The 16,523-nt window shown below is 37.9% G+C and overlaps 1 protein-coding gene across 6 annotated transcripts in view; it reads left to right on the top strand.

Annotated features, from left to right (window-relative positions):
* Nucleotides 1–16,523, top strand: part of LOC144668975 (MHC class II regulatory factor RFX1-like) — a 118,116-nt gene that overhangs the window by 66,433 nt on the left and 35,160 nt on the right. For 3 of the 6 annotated variants that reach the window (XM_078531511.1, XM_078531509.1, XM_078531508.1), the window contains exons 4-5: nt 5,384–5,458; nt 12,733–12,828. In XM_078531511.1, the coding sequence (XP_078387637.1) occupies nt 5,384–5,458; nt 12,733–12,828 (171 nt within the window). Of the gene's footprint in view, nt 1–5,383; nt 5,459–12,732; nt 12,829–15,597; nt 16,510–16,523 lie in introns of those variants that run through there. The other 3 variants (XM_078531513.1, XM_078531510.1, XM_078531512.1) reach the window with 2 other exon arrangements.

Genomic DNA, 16,523 nt, shown 5'->3' with positions numbered 1-16,523 from the left:
TTCTTAAAGAAGTAGAGAGAGCTGGAGATGTTTTAGAAAGGGAATTTCTAGAGTTTAGAGTCTTGGCAGCTGAAGACACAGCAGACAAGGGTGAAGTGATGAAATCAGAAATGTGTGAGATGCCGAAATTGGAGGAGCATGGAGATCTCAAAGATTTGTGGGGCTGGAGCAAGTTACCGAGATGGGAAGGAGAAGCCATGGGCTGGTGGCAGGATTTGAAAACCTGCATGAGGATTTTAAAATTGAAGCATTGTCGAACTGGGAGTCACTGTAGATGGGTGAATGCAAGGACAAAGTGACTTGGTGTGAGTTAGGATAGATGGTATTTATCCCACAGTGTTGAGAGAGACTAGCAAAGAGATTTGTGAGGCACTGACAATCATTATGAGGGGGACGGGGGAGAATTTTCATGTCAGCTTGTGGGGTGGGCCCAACACGCCAACGTGTAAAATGACGCATGTTGACATCAGGCATGTGTCCTGATGTCACTGCGCATCATTCAGATCTTTCGTTCGACGGGCGTGCGCCCGCCGAACTGTCAAAGGCCTGTTAAGGCCAGTAAGAAACCAATTAACGTAATTATCAATGCTTAATGTTGGCGGACAGGTGAAGAGCCCAAGCGGCCTTCACATTTTTGAGGAAACCTCATCCACGGGCGGGATGAGGTTTTCTAAAGGTTTTATTAAATAAATAAATCATTTTTTCACATTTCATAAACATGTTCCAGCTCATGTGACAATTTTTATCCTTCTTTATTGAAAAATCTCTATATATACTTAATCTCCCTGAGGCAGCTCCGACTCTCCTTCCCCCCGCTACCAGGGCGTGCGTCACACTGGGCGGGCCTTAATTGGCCCACCCAGATAAAATGGCGGCACGGAGCCAATCGCGGGCGGCGATCGGCTCTGCGCCCACTCCCGACCGGCCCACCCAACAGGGAGAAAATTCTCCCCCGTGAATATTTGAGTGGTACCATTAGTTTGGAAACAAACTAATCTAATGCCATATTCAAAAAAATGACTAAACAGATAGTCAACTGCAGATCCATTTGTTTTAGTTCAATTCCCTGTAAGATAATGGATTTGTTATCAAGAGTAAGGATAACTGGTTCAAAAACAACCCAGTAAACAGCTTTATATGGGCAAGATCCCGTTCGACTAACTCTCCTTGATGAAATAATAACCCAAGTGGTAAATCTATTTCAACTTAAAAGAGAAAGTTCCAGACCAAAAGTTGTGAATTAACCATAAAGTTGTAAGATCTAAGGCATGACTTGAGCATGATTAAGAAATTGGCTAACGGGTAGAAAAAAATGGGTACTAGTTCGAGGAATGATATTGGGGGCCATAGGGGATGTACTGAGTGTTGTGCTTTAGGGTTCAAAAATCACTACTGTTTTTAATTTACATCAATAACTTGGATTCAGAAGATTAATGCTAATTGGTCAAATACGCAGGTGATACTAATTTGGGCAGCACTGGATGATGTAGTACAGCAATTACTGAATGAGTGAAACAAAAATATTTGAGTGAGCCAAGCAATGGCAGGTGAAATTTAATGCAAACAAGTGCAAAGTACTGCACATATGAAGAAAAGTGGCAGCACAAGTACTCTCTGAATGGTGTTGAAGTAACTAAGGATGAGTTTGAAAGAAATCTTGGCGTTATAGTGAACTGTACTGCTCATATTCAACCAGTTTGGACCAGCAGTCAATAAAGCTGATCGCATGTTGAACTACATAGTCAAAACTCAGGATCAAACCTTACAGTGCTGTGGTCGGACAACATCTAAAATGTTCAGTTCTGGTAGCAGAGAAACAAAGGAGATAGTCACACTGGAGGCAACATTTATGAGGCTCCTTCAATATGGTACAATGTCCCAAGCATTGCAATTTGACACCAAGCAATGTGAAGAAATATTAGGACAAATAACCAAAAAGCTTGGTCATACAGGTAGGTATTAAGGAGCTTCTTAAAGGAGGAGAGAGAGCAGGGAGACAGAAAGGGAATTCCAGAGTAATACTGCAACCGACTAGGCGATTGGAGGCATGGTTTGCCAATAGCAGAGTGACTAATGATCGACATTATTGGGGTCTGAGTTATAGCATAAGACTAAGCGGCATTGGTGTATTCAGCCTAGAAAGGAAAGCCTTAAGAGGTGATCTTATAGAGGTTGATGAAATAATAACCAGTATGGAAGAGATTTATCTACAATACCATTGTAAAACAAATAGTGGGGATAGGTTAGAGATTCAAACTAGTGAAAGGCAACTTTAGGACTAATTTAAGGAGGTTTTTAGAAAGTGGTCAACATCCGGATGATGCCCAGGCACTAAAATTTCCAATAGACTGGGGTTGTCAAGTTCTTGGCATGTGATGATAATGGTGCTGACACCCTCCAACTGCCTGCAAATGAGATTCCCTTCTACTGACCCAGTACGATGAGGCAGGGTCAGCGTTGTATAGCAGTAGCAGGCATGATCCTGTGGTCCTGCCTAGATTGCTGCCCATGGATTTTCCGGCATCTTTAGGACATCGCTAGAGCTAGTGCACAGCTAGCAGTAAACAGCTGAAAAAGTTGGATTGCCAAAGGTTCTTGCAATGCATTAAATTGTTTTATTGTCCCCTTTGATACACAATGTTACATCTAAGACATAACTTGGCAATAATTATAAATATGGTTTGGAACCTGCTTTTTAAATCATTTGACTAAGAAAGGCTGGAAAAGACAAATTAAACACACTGCAGACTTCCTTTATCCACTTTTAACTTGAGGATTTTCTTTGCCCAAGTTCGAAAGAGTTTACAGTGAATATATAGGCAATATATTTGAATCACAACATGCAACTGTGATATCGTCACAATATATAGACTGGATTTTTTTGTTTTTCTTTCCACCAAAAATAAATCATATTGAGCTGGTAAAGTTTTTCTAATATAAACCATAATCCATAAATGTTTTCAGCCAGTTCCTCCTGGCTCTTTGATCCATTATTGAGCCACACTTGTTTAAGTGTTGACTTTTAAGGGCTGTTATTTTTACTCTCCATCACTAAAGAGTTAATGCCTTTTACATGGAATTCAGTGATTTAAAACCAAGGTGATGCCTGTAAGCCTCAGTGCAAATTGACACTGTTAGCATTAAGATCCACCTGTAATAATTATTTTTTATGCTTCCAAACATCCTACAATAGGCAATTGGCAAAAACTCACTTTTCAAAATTTCCCTGAATAGAAGCTTGTGCCCTATCAGAGCAAGTAACTGAATTTAAGGTAAAGGTATATCCAACACGCTTTCACTTGTTGAAGGCGCAACTTTTTTTTCAAGGGGGTGTTTGGGATCATGCTCTCAGGAAAAATAATATATCTTTGCTGCTTTGTTTGGCACATGTATTTAGGAATTTACCATGGGTATTGTACACTTTCCATCCGTTGTTCAACTTTGTTGAAAATTAGTTCTCTTTGTCATTTGAACTGAATTGGATTTGAAAACTTCATTCTCCCAGTACCCATAGATGACAGCTTTGAAGTCAGTGGGAATCAAAATCTGGAGGAATGTAAAGCAGTTGTCAGCTTGATGTCACCGATTTTATAATATCATTGACTCAAAATCTAAGGTGATGTCCATTTAGTTTGCAAAGCTTCAGTGTTATTTGATGCTGTTGGCATTAAGAAATGTATAACAGTCAGTGAAAATCTACATGTAGTTATTATTTTTAATGCTTCCATATATCCTTAACTAGTGAACTAGCAAAGGCTCACTATTCAAAATTGCCCTGAATTTAAGCCTATGACATATCAGGACAAATAACTGAACTGAAACTGAAAATATAACTTAAGCGAAAGGTAGATCCAACATGATCCTCTGGAAACACAGCCCCCATTATTTTCAACAGCTGACAAGTCAACTATAATTATAGGTAGTTCATCTAAGCCTGTGACTTTATTTTTATTTTATTCATTTTATTACAAAGCTAGCATTTAGAGCTTCATTATAAGTGTTTAATGATTTATCACATATTACACATCAGCAATGACTGACAATTCAGTTTTTACTTCTCATTTGAGTGTGTGATTTACTGTTGCACGCCTGGTCAGGTTCAGAGGCTGGATTGGCTCTGTGTGAACAGTGAGGCTCAGATCATAGTTGGGCTAATAAGGAAGGTGTCTGCATCTACCTCACCCACTACCCCACTGCACAATAGCACCTGCATCCAACAAGTGATTTTAATTTCATCATTCACATAATTAGCTCATAGGTCTGGATATGAATTCATAGCTTACCTTTCTTTGGTGGCTCAAGCAATGCAATTTTCAATGATTCTATGTTGATTGGCCTTTAACACAGCCCTAACTATCCTTAGGAAGTAAAGTTTTTATGGTGACCATTTCCATTAACCCATTTCAGCACCAGAGTTGAGCTGAACTAGAGTAAACTGAAAGAAAAGTTTATTGGTGCTTTCTAATGACTTTGCTCACCATCTACTTTTCTGTTAACGTTGTGAAGAACCCTATACAATATTTTGCTTTTAGGAGCCAAGTGCTCCGAGAGCTGTTATGGAAAATTTATACGTATTCTTTAAATTGCAATCAAAATAAAGCTTTTTATTTATTGGCCATCCAAAATTTGCTTTGGTTTCTGTGGTCACACTGAAAATTTGGATGATTTCCTGAAATTTTAGTCTACAAATAATTTTAGTTAATTACTGATTACTCAATGGAAAATCAACTCTGAGGACTGCAGTAACATCTCTGCACCAAATATGTCTCACCTCTTAGTGACTGCACAAAGCACCCACTAATTAAGATTTTGTAGTTTACTTCTTTGCTCTTCTTGTCAAATGAGAATATTCGATGATGAGTTTCTGTGACTGGAACAGAAGTGGGGATATTGGGAAGGAAAATTTGTCCACCTGTTTGTAAGTCAGCATACAGGACAAAACTGGCCTATATTAGACATAGACATTTTTAAATCAGAAGTCACCAGCTTACTTAAAGGAGTAATGTTCCTCATAGAATGTGTAATGATGGAATATCTAAATTGTAATTCTACTGCCAATAATCTGCCAAATTAAGTTATGTTTTGTACATTAAACTGCATCACATTACCCAATTTTTAGAGTATTTTGTAAGAGTACATTTGTCATTCATTATCCTGAGTGCAATAGTGATTAATTTGATTACTAACAATTTGATACCTCAGGGGGTTAATAAGGTGTTGCTGTTTTTTTTCAGTGACAGAAAGCAATTGTTTGTGTAGAATGGGAAGTTCAGGCTTGGGTTGGGTATATATGTTGACTGAATTTCCTTACACCACATTGAAATTGTTTCTGAGTGCATTTCAAGTTGGATTCTCTATAATGTATTACTTTTCTCCTGAGCAGAGGCTTCTAGTACAGAATGCTGTGCAGTCAAAAGTGGATCAGTTCCCGCAGCTCCAGCTGCCGGGAGTCCAGCAGGTAACAGTAACACATCAGGTAACAGTTTTAGCAATGTTACTTAGTCTATAAACAGGGATGCCACAAATTCTGGAGTAGTTTACTGAAGAATGTTCTATGACTAATACTGATACAGTAACATTAGAAAATAGATTTCAGAATTATCTTACTAAACCATTTTGTGCCATATTTAATCATGGTTACTGTTTCAGTTATCCTGACCTTACTGCCATTACAATGAAAGGAACAGAATAATTGGTATGTTGCGGTAATGTCAATCCAAATTGGATATCTTTGTATTTTACAGTAATACGAACATAGCCTTATGGAAGACATGGGGAGCTGTTAAATACCACGTTTTCCACAAGTGATTAACTTTGCTACCTGAGAATTATCTGTCTTGTAAAACTACATTTAGCAGTTCTTTGACACACTTCTTCATAGTGTGAAACCATCACTGAATTGTCATTGTTAACATTAGGTCACCTTCCTGCTTGCAAACATTCACTATATAGGCTTACATGTGACCAACGGTCATTTGAATGACACACTGAGGCGCCTGGCGCTTAGAGAACCATACTCATCAAGGAAATGATGGAGAGGATGATAAAGGGGGAAAATTGGCAAAGAATTGAGGAAGGAAAGAAATATATTAACTTTCGTATGAGAACTTGCTTCCACAGATATGGAGTAGTACTTTTGGGGGATCTGTTTCACGTCTGACCAGTGGAATTCTGCTCAGTGTTACATATACCTGGGTCTTTACATATTCATCAAACCCTAAAATAACTCAATTATTAATTTTCTTAAAAGAGTCAATGCAGTGATCCACTTCAGTGAAATTTACATTGCTGTGTCATGTGCTTGCCGAATCTTTTTGTATGCCAAACTACTGCATGAGCATAAAAGCAAAACACTGTGGATGCTGGAAATCTGAAACAAAAACAGAAAATGCTGGAAAAACTCAGCAGGTCTAGCAGCATCTGTGGAGAGAAAAACAGAGTTAATGTTTTGAGTCTGTATGTCTCTGAAGAAGGAACGTACAGACTCGAAACATTAACTCTTTCTCTCTCCACAGATGCTGCTAGATCTGCTGAGCTTTTCCAGCATTTTCTGTTTTCATTGCATGAGCATGTTGCCCTGTAGGAATTATTTCAGAAATATATAGGCAGTCTCCTTATTCTAGAAGTCAAATCTACAGAAAATGTTTGAACCCACAGTCATTAATGTTAATTTCTTGGTGGTTTTGTGATACCACCATTGAAACATATCCTTACATAATTTTAATGGAAGAAAAGCTCACTAGCTTTTGTTCAATTACCAGGAGAGTAGAAACTTTCTCACCCATAGGAAAAATTTAACATTAAGAAAATCTTGCATTGCATTGGCTGCTTCAGTTTTGTAGTCTTGAATATATACAAGCAAACTAATAAGAAAATATATTGTAAGAACTTTACATTTATTTAATTTCTTCTGGCAATAGTAAAAATGGTTTCTAATTTCTAGTAAAGAGGTACACATTTATTGGTAAAAACAAAAAGCTAAAAGCTACTGCGGATGCTGGAAATCCAAAACAAAATAAAAACAGAATTACCTGGAAAAACTCAGCAAGTCTGGCAGCATCGGCGGAGAAGAAATCAGTCAACGTTTCGAGCCCTCATGGGTTAGGATGATAAATGGCATCCTCAATGAGACCAGAAGAGCTATAATTCTGCAATGTTGGAAAAGGACATAAAACAAATTAATAATTAGATTAACAAGAAAAGAGACATTTAAATAATAGTTAAATATTTTGGAACAATAACTGTTTAATGGAGCAGTAAGAAGCAATGTGGCTTATTACTAAAAGCTAGGCGTTGTGAGGAATTTTAAAGTTACGGATAATGAGTACAATGAGAAGCAAAAGACAAATTACAGTGAAGGCCTTAGGTTCAATTTATAGCATTAAATGTACATAACATAATGTTAAATGCAATTGCATAACTGTGTAGGTCATCTGGTACAGTACTGATGTTAACTGCCAGCAGAAATGGTGCCTGCTCAATGTGCTTTCATTGCACATTATTGATGTTATTTGTACCAACCGGTGCAAAGTCTGCTTCATCTGTTTCATAAGATAAATTTAATTTATGTGGCCAGTTTATACTGACTACCCTAGATTTCTCCAGCACTGCACTACAGTTGTAGTACCCACATCTGTGGTGCATAATGACATTCAGTTTGGATTGCTTGTACACATTGTAGTGATGCTATTAACTTTCAAAGAACGTTGGTGCCCCACTATGTTTAGCCAATATAATTTGACCAGTACTCTCACAATGCAGTGGAAATATAGTACAACTATTAGTTGAGATCATTAGGTACTGTTTTTGCACAACTTCATATACTATCTTGTCCTAGTACTGTTCAGGTTAAGGGTTTTCAAAACTATCGTTTGTTGTTTATAAGTGTGTGATCAACTCGGCTTCCTATTCCATTAATGGGTTTATGAGTTTAATTTCTGTTAAAAATGCCTTGGTTGCTCAAATTTCCTTTAGGCCTGTGGCGCTGAATGTCTTCATTTTGTTTGGTTGTTTATTCCAAATATTGTTTAATCTCTGGAATATTGTATTCCCCATTTGAGATTCTAATTATTTATTTATAAGTCACATAATATATAATTGAATTTAATAGTACAGGAGGAGACCATTCAGCTTATGCCCATGCTAGCTCTCTGAAAGATTTACCCACTTAGCCCCATTGTACTGCTCTTTGCCTATATTCTTTTGAATCTTAAAAAAAACTTCCCTCTTGAAAGCTATTTCTATGAATTCCGTTTCCACCACTTTGTGCTAAGGCATTCCATGTGGAAGAACACTTTTTTAAAAATATGTAATCTGTTCCTTCATTCTTTTGGTGATAATCTTAAATTTATTTCTCTAATTGCTGGTTTTTGAACAATGCAAATGAATTTTCTCATTTAATTATCAAAATCCTTCATAATTTTGAGAAAAAACTCATCAACTTTCCTTTTAACCTTTTGTTCTAATGAAAAGACAAGATTCACCTCTCCTGACTGATCCTGTCATTCCCGGTATAATTTTAGTGAATTGTTTGGCAACCTCTCTTTGGACTTGACGTTCTTCCTAGCTATGATATCCTATTGACCCTGTTTTGTAGATTTAAAATTTGTCATGTCTGCAATATTTTAAGTAGTTCACTTGTTTGTTTTATTTTACTTAACTAAATCCTTGAACTTTGCCAGTTTAAGGCTTGTCCCTAATTTCTGTTTATGGCTGTGGGTTCAGGGATGTCAGTCAGTCTTGAGTAAAGCTGAATGTAATACAGTAAGGCCAAATTATGATATGTCTTTCCTCTTTATTCAGTGGAAGGATTTTGCCAAAATTGCATTGAGCATGATTGGGGCATTCTGTACATTCGCCTGTTCACATTTTATTTGAAAGTAGTCAGTGAGAAAAGTTATGTCAATTTTCTCTTGGGATGCTTTTTTGTTTTGGTTGTTATCAAGGAAACTGTATTCTCCACATTATGTAATTTAAATGTCTTGTTCTGTTGTAGTGTATAATGTAGTCAGAGATATGTGATTCCATGTCAGCCTTTGAGAGATGATCTTCAGAATAAATTGTACTTTCCTGTCACATTTGTTGCATTTTATGCTATGCCTTGAATTCCTGAGTGTTCTATTTTGATTGTGGGTTTGCTTAACTTTGATATTATAGATATGTTTAATGTAAGAGTTTACTTTGCAATCCACTGTTTTGTTGTTTTTAAATTGCTGTTCATTGATTTTCTTTTCAGTCATTACATGAGGGGAACAAACTTTTTTAACTTTTTTTTCTGGCTTTTGGGCATTGTAATTCCTAGAGCTTTATTGGGAATATATTTTCTATTATCACATTGATGGGTTTAGTGAAAAAACAACTATGCATTATTAGCATGCTAACCTCTGTGGTTGCTGATGAAAACAAGTTTTGAGAAATAATCACTAGTGCAAATGCTGTGCATATTTTGTATCTCATGATAAATGGCAAGTTCACATTAAAACTCCTTTTAATACGTGTATTTTGTATAGCTCCCTAAGGATACTGCTGAGTGTAGCACCGTAACGAAACTGCAGGATTTACAATACAAGTAATTAACTATTCATTACATTTTTTTTCTTGATCTATTGGTGAAGCATGTGTAATCTTGCAATGATGGAAAACAAGGTTTTTTTCCCTCTGGCTTCCCAGAAAAGAAGCGACTTCATAGGGAAACTGGTGAATGATTAGCAATAACTTATGGGCTAAGCCTTGCACTCTGAGGACTTTCAGATTTGATTCCTTCATAAAATCTAACTAAACCTCTTGAATCAATGTCAAACGTTTATTTTTTAAAAAGTTTTGTCTGTCAAACATTAATTCAGTTTTCTGTGCATAACTTTTTATGCCTCACATGTTTAATTATTTAAGTGCTTACCTAAAATTATATCTAACAGTATTAATATTAGCATACAACTAGCATGAACAAAGTAGTTGAGATCCCTTATCCTGGTGTAATTCTAGGAAATCTTCTCTGCATTTTCTCCAAGGCCTTGACATCCTATCTGAAGTCGGTGATAGAATAGGCCACAATGCTGTAGCTAAGGTTTAATTAGTAACTTACAGTGCACTAGCATTCCTTAAGGTAAAAGCAAAAAACTGTGGTTGCTAGAAATCCAAAACAAAAATAAAAATACCTGGAAAAACTTAGCAGGGCTGGGAGAGGAACACAGTTAACGTTTTGAGTCCGTATGACTCTTCAACAGAACTAAGTAAAAATAGAAAAGAGGTGAAATATAAGCTGGTTTAAAGGGGGTGGTGGGACAGGTGGAGCTGGATAGACGGCCAGTGATAGGTGGAGATTGCCACAAGATGTCATAGACTTGCATTCCTTCCTTGCTTTTGAACTCTATGCCTCTATTAGTAAAGCCAGGGATCCCATGTACTTTTTTTTAAGGCTTTATCAACTTGTCCTCCCACCTACAAAGATATGTTCATGTGATCTCATTTTTCTGCACTCACTTTAAAATTGTTATATTGTCATTTCTCATTCTTCCTCCCAGAATGTATTGCTCTGCACTTCTGCTTTACATTTCATTTGCCATATATGATGCCCAACTTTTTCCTGTTATACAGCCTACCTGTGTTAATTCATGGTTTATTTTAGTTTAAGAATTGTCTATTAAGTAATACAAAATAATGGTGCAAGAGGTGATGGAATATGGCTGAGAGTATAGGAGCTACAAAGTTCCTACATGGAGATGATTGTGAATGCAGTGGAGATGATTGTGAATGCAGTGGATCAATGTGTGCCCATGCAAAGCAAAATCACTAAGCTTAAAGGCACTCTCACCCCTGGTTGAAAAAAATTGCCAAGCAATACATAAAGAAAAAATGCATTCGCGAAAATGGAACAAATCTTTCAAATATCGCTGAATATTAGAGAGGCACCTGAGGTCGAAGATGGCAGATGTTATTCTCGTTTTTCAATAGGCAGGGAAAAATGACCTAGGAAATTACAGAATAATGAGTTTGACATTCATTATGAGTAAAGACATGAAAACTCTTACTAAAGATGAGACATGAAATAGCTTGATAGAAATAAAATCATAAAAGATAACCAATCTGTATTCATATAAGGGAGGTCTTTCCAACCTAATTTGTTGGTTTTCTTTGAGGGTGTGACAAAGGAGCTTGCTAAAGGGTTAGGCATTGGATATGCTGCACTAGGACTTGAATAAGGACATTGATACAATTTAAGTCTCTTTGATTGGAAAGTTTGGTACTGAAAATAAAGAAAGCTGGAATCAGTGGATACACATTACAGTGAATATATAGCAGGTTGACTGTTGGAATCCAGAAGGTGGTGGCACGAGGATTGCCAATAGTGTTATCAATGGGTCCCTGAGGAGCCTGTTTGGGATATCTTTTGTCTAATATATTCCTGCTCTTCCCAATTCCATATTCAGGGTAAGTCTGTTCCAAAAACTTAGCTTGTAAGTTGCAGGTGGTCTCACAGTCTGGTTCTCCTGAGTGAAACTGGGCAAACCAGTCTTGCATTGGGGCTCTCAAACATGCATTAGCCTTTTATTTGCATTTGCAAAGGGTTAACAACTATTTCAGGTATAGGCACAGCATAACAATTTCTTCTTTCCCTGTTAGAAACATGTTTGCTTCCCAGGATATTGGGGGCTGATAGGCCAGTTGGAGTCTGCATTTAAAGGCCAAGTTTCAAAAGCCTCCCCCACTGGTGCTTTTCTCACCTTGCGTTTGTTCTAGGCTATTGTCAGAGATTGATTGTCATGATTAGTCAGCAACTTGAGTGATGTTGTATTTTGTATATTTGTTATCTAGAAGTTCAAAGCTTTTTTTAAATCGAAAGGGAAAGCTGAAAAGCTATGGATCTCGCTATAGGTCCCAATGCAGCTTCTCTCATGTGCTTGCAAACTGCTTAGAAACTAAATACTGCAGAATATTGGGAATATTTCTGTTTTCCTAATGTACATAGTTATAACCCTGGTGCAAGATTTTCCCCTCACCATGCTCCTAATCACTGTTCTTGAATCTCTGGTAAAACAATACTTATGTCCGGACCTTTGACCAACAAAGTTGTCAAAATAGTCTTTTTGGAAGCATCAGAATACTTATCCATAGGTCATTTAGTCTATTCTTGTATGACTATTTGATATCTCAACAGTTTGAAAGTGTTTAGTAAAGTTAAAAGAAAAGCAAAGTGTAAGGGAGGAAATCTTCCATCCCCTCTAAAAAACCATTTTGCAAACCATCTGCTTAGGATATGCTTCCTCTAAATTCTATTTTTCAGTTCTGTCTGGACCCACCATCCCATATCTCCTCTCCGCAGAGAACTGCTCCCTGATGTCAGTCAGAGGAGCATTGGAGAATGGTACCAGAAGGAATTCTGAAGATCATCTTTTCAGCTGTTGCTGGCTTCTCCCAGCTCAGGCATAATTGGGGTGACAATCTATGAAATTCCCCATGGAACTTTTACTGATGCTCCCATAGCCACATCAGAAGAAGAATTTTCTAGTTTTCTCATGTTCTCAGTTTTACCTCTGGTGTGCTAAGGGAGGAGGAACAATGTGCAGCAGTTTTGAAAACACTTTGTCCAGCAATCCTTTGAATCCCCAAATGGCAAAGCAGCTCTTGAAATATTGAATATTTGACATTGCAGAAAATAAACTAAGAAAGTGAGTCGTCCTTTGAAAGCTGCCGGTCTACAAAGCAAATTAATTGATTTTTATTTTGCTTTGACAGAGATCTGTTGTGCAAACAACACCCCAGGCTGCTAAAACCAGCCAAGTTCAACAGCTATCAGTACAAGCGCTGCAGCAAGTTCATGTTTCTCAGGAGGTATGTGGTATTGTTTAATTATTTTATCTCCATTTTTATGTTTTCTCCACGCAAATTAACTCATAGACCAAATTACAGACGTTACCGGTTTGTTAATTGTTAGTTATGACTCCATTCCAAGAAATACGAACAGGGTTGCATAGGAATGGCAGAATTATGGCTGTCGTAAAATATGCGGTGAAGAAGGCATTATAGTCTTAAATGATACATGAGATCTTACCCATTTGGCAAAATAATTCTGTGGCTGCGTTACGGTTATTTTCTGCTCAATGATTGGCCATTCATTTAAATCATATTTTAACTAATAGACAACTATCCTAGAACAGAAAGTTTAGGTGAAATTATACATATTTTATATTTTCTTTATTATAAGGCAAACAAAGAGTTGCACCCTGATCTGTTGGGGACAAGACTTCACTAATTTTTCTCATTTTATAAGCTTCACCTCATTTTTCTTCCCGTCTGCTGAAGGCAGTAACTAATGCTGAAGTAAAGTTCTAAAGATATCTCGCTGTTTATCATACACAATGATGCCATCTTTTTTGTAGAGTCAAGATATTGACAGTTAGCTGTTCAACCAGGGGGGAAGGGATGGTGGCATCACAACTGAGCTTTAAGCATCAGACATGCACTTTTCAGCTGTAGTTCCTGCGCCAGGGGGAAAAAAATTTAGCTGATTTTCTTCCCCTTTCCTAGCTTGGAAGCCACCCATTGCTGTTCTCCTGGCATTGTCCTTAGTGAGTTGAGTTAACTCAGCGCAGACCAGGAATCTAATATGCAACTATTCATTTAAAAAGTGCAGTACCACACAACTCTTACATTTAACCACGGAGTCTCTTCTGCAATTTTGACCTTTTGCGCATCCCCGATTTTGCTCACTGCACCTTTGGTGGCCGTTCCTTCAGCTGCTGGAATTCTCTCCCTAAAGGTCTCTGTCTCTCTCCACTTTAAAGTGTGCCGCTTTGACCAGCCTTTCAGTCATCTATCCTAATATTTCCTTATGTGGCTTGGCGTCAAATTTTGTTTGATAATGTTTCTGTGAAGCACCTTAGGATATTCAACTATGTTAAAGGGGCCATATAAGTGCATGTTATTAGTGAGCCTTTGGCACACTTATTAATGCTTTGAGTTGGCTTTAATACTGTTTTGTGACTTAATATGTATATTGACTAAATAACATGGAAAACTCAGTGTTAAAGAAGCCTGCACTCTGAATTGGTACTATTCTTTCAAAAAAATGAGGTATACTTCAGAAATAAGCCAATATCCAGTGGGTGTAGGAAAATGCCACATTGCAGTAATGGCCTTTAAAAGGGACAAGGGGTGGGATTTTCTGCACCCACCTGCCGCAGGGATCTTCCGGTCCCGCTGCAAGTCAGTGGACTCCTGGCTGGGGCGCCACCTCGCCCGTGGCAGGTCCAGCCCGTGACGGATCCGGAAAATCCCACCCAATGTCTCAGTAGTTTTGCTTGTTGAATGATTACCTATTAATTTGAATCAATTACTCTCAAAAGATGAGGCAGGCCAATGCCTATGATAGGTAATTCAGCATTTCAGCATTAATCCAGGGGCAGAATTTCACCCATGTCAGGCAGATTCTGTCGGGAAGCCGACCACCGCCTGTGATCGGGGCCGGAAGGCAATTTCACGCTGGCGGGCCAATTAAGGCCCGCCCAGTGTGAAATGCGAGTGGCAGCACTCAGTGTTCCCTGTGCGGGTGGGGGGAGGAGGGTGAGCGGGGCGAGTACGACCTTTGCGCATGCGCACTTCATAATCTCCCTGAGGCACAGAGCTGCCTCAGAGAGATGAAGTGTTATATAAAGAAAATAAAAATGTAATGATACATGTCCCCTCTTTTGACTCTGTCACGTGAGCAGGGACATGTTATTAATTAAGTTTTAAAAGTTTTATTTTATTTTTATTTGCTTTAGGAAACCTCATCCTGCTGTGGTATTTCCTAAAAAGTGGAAAGGCCGCAAATTTAAGTTAATTGATTATTTAATGGCCTTAACGGGCCTTTTAATTGTCGGCGGGCGCGCTGCCAACTCTGGCACACGCCCGCCAACTGAACCATCGCACGACTGCGTGTTGAAGTCAGCACACTTGATTGACATCAACGTGCATCATTTCACCCTTGAGCAGGTCGGGCGTGCATCCACTGAGCAAAACATTCTGCCCCAGGGCAAAAATCCTAGATGATCTGAATTTAACCAGACAGGACTAGATTTCTTACAAAATGAGAAAATTCATCATTTTATTGCAAGCATAGATTTTGCATGAAAGTTAAATCTGAAATGAACAAACACAAGATAAAATTATTGGAGCTAGAACATATTTTCACTTAAGTTGCTTTCTGGCATTTATTCTAATGGGCCAGTTCTAGCTCTTGGATGATGGTCTCAGGATTTGTAAGGTTTGAAATGAGCAAACTATCAGAATTTAAAATGACTTACAACATTCCACTGGCCTGTTCTTGAATCTCTCAAAACTAAATCAAACAAGTGTTATACATAAGCTGTGCATGTAGCCAAAAATGTTTATAAAATAGCTTACTATTTGAAGTATCCCAACTCTTGGTATCCATTTTGCTTTTCAACAGAATGTGTTTAGCAAAGCCATATGACAATTATTTAAATAATAGCTCTTTGATCTACCAATGTTTGTTCTGTCATAGTGCAGCAGCTTTTTGGTGTGTCTGACATCCAGGATCATCGAATTCTCCTCAAAGGAATGAAAGGACTTAAACTGAGAGAAACAGAAAAGTTGTAGCATTGAATGCCTATATTGGGCAAATGTTCAGTTTGTATTTTTTGTTTCATATTTTACAAACTATACAATGAATGTCCCTATAATCTAAGTAGATATGATAGTATTACAAAATGTACATTCATAGTTTCAAGAATTCTGTTACAGCATAGAGTGAATTTTGTGTCCAAGATGAGGGATGACCATGCTAGGGAATGGAATTATCTTTGTATCTAGTATTGTCAGTTTACATATAGCACAGGTTACATACGTTGACCCTTTTGCCCATCAGCCTCCCTGCACCAGCTTGTGTCTTTCAATTTCCCATATTAGCTACACTATTGAATTAGATTTTCCAGTTTAAATTATGAGTCATTTTATACTTTATACCTGTGTCCCTTAGGAGTTGGGTTGAGATATTCCAAAGTTATTACTTAGGACGTTTAGGAACCATTAGAAAGGCCATTCTATATCGGTCTTTATTAGTCCAGTTTCATTCAATGCTGGCATGTTCATCCATCTTCTGCTCTTGTGAATGTATTCTGATAATTGATTTAGTAAAAATAATTTGCTTATATTATACACTAGAGCACGGAGAGTGAGATTTCCAGTTTGATAGAGAAAGATCAGAAGCTGCAGGTAGTTGCCGATTCTCCCAGCTCAAAGAACAGTATTCATGAAGAACATCAGTTAGGAAATTCCCAACCATTGAGTCCAGAACATAAAGTGCATGTCTTGCACATGATGCCCTCCACCTCAGCACCAAGGGTCGAAGTGATTCGATTTACTCCCCAGCATCTTCCCAGCACAGAGCAGAAAGTGATTATTGAGCAGGTTCCATTTTTCTCCATGTTACCAGCCAGCCCTGAACAACGAGTCAAGGTCCAGCGAGTCCCTCAGGCACTAGTTTTTGGAACAGGACCAACTGCTCTTAAAGTAGGTCAAGTAAG

This window comes from Cetorhinus maximus, chromosome 28 (assembly GCF_964194155.1).
Source record: "Cetorhinus maximus chromosome 28, sCetMax3.hap1.1, whole genome shotgun sequence".
Classification (NCBI taxonomy): Eukaryota; Metazoa; Chordata; class Chondrichthyes; order Lamniformes; family Cetorhinidae; genus Cetorhinus; species Cetorhinus maximus.
The sequence above is the reverse complement of the archived record's forward strand: the minus strand, read 5'-3'. Positions and strand labels throughout refer to the sequence as shown.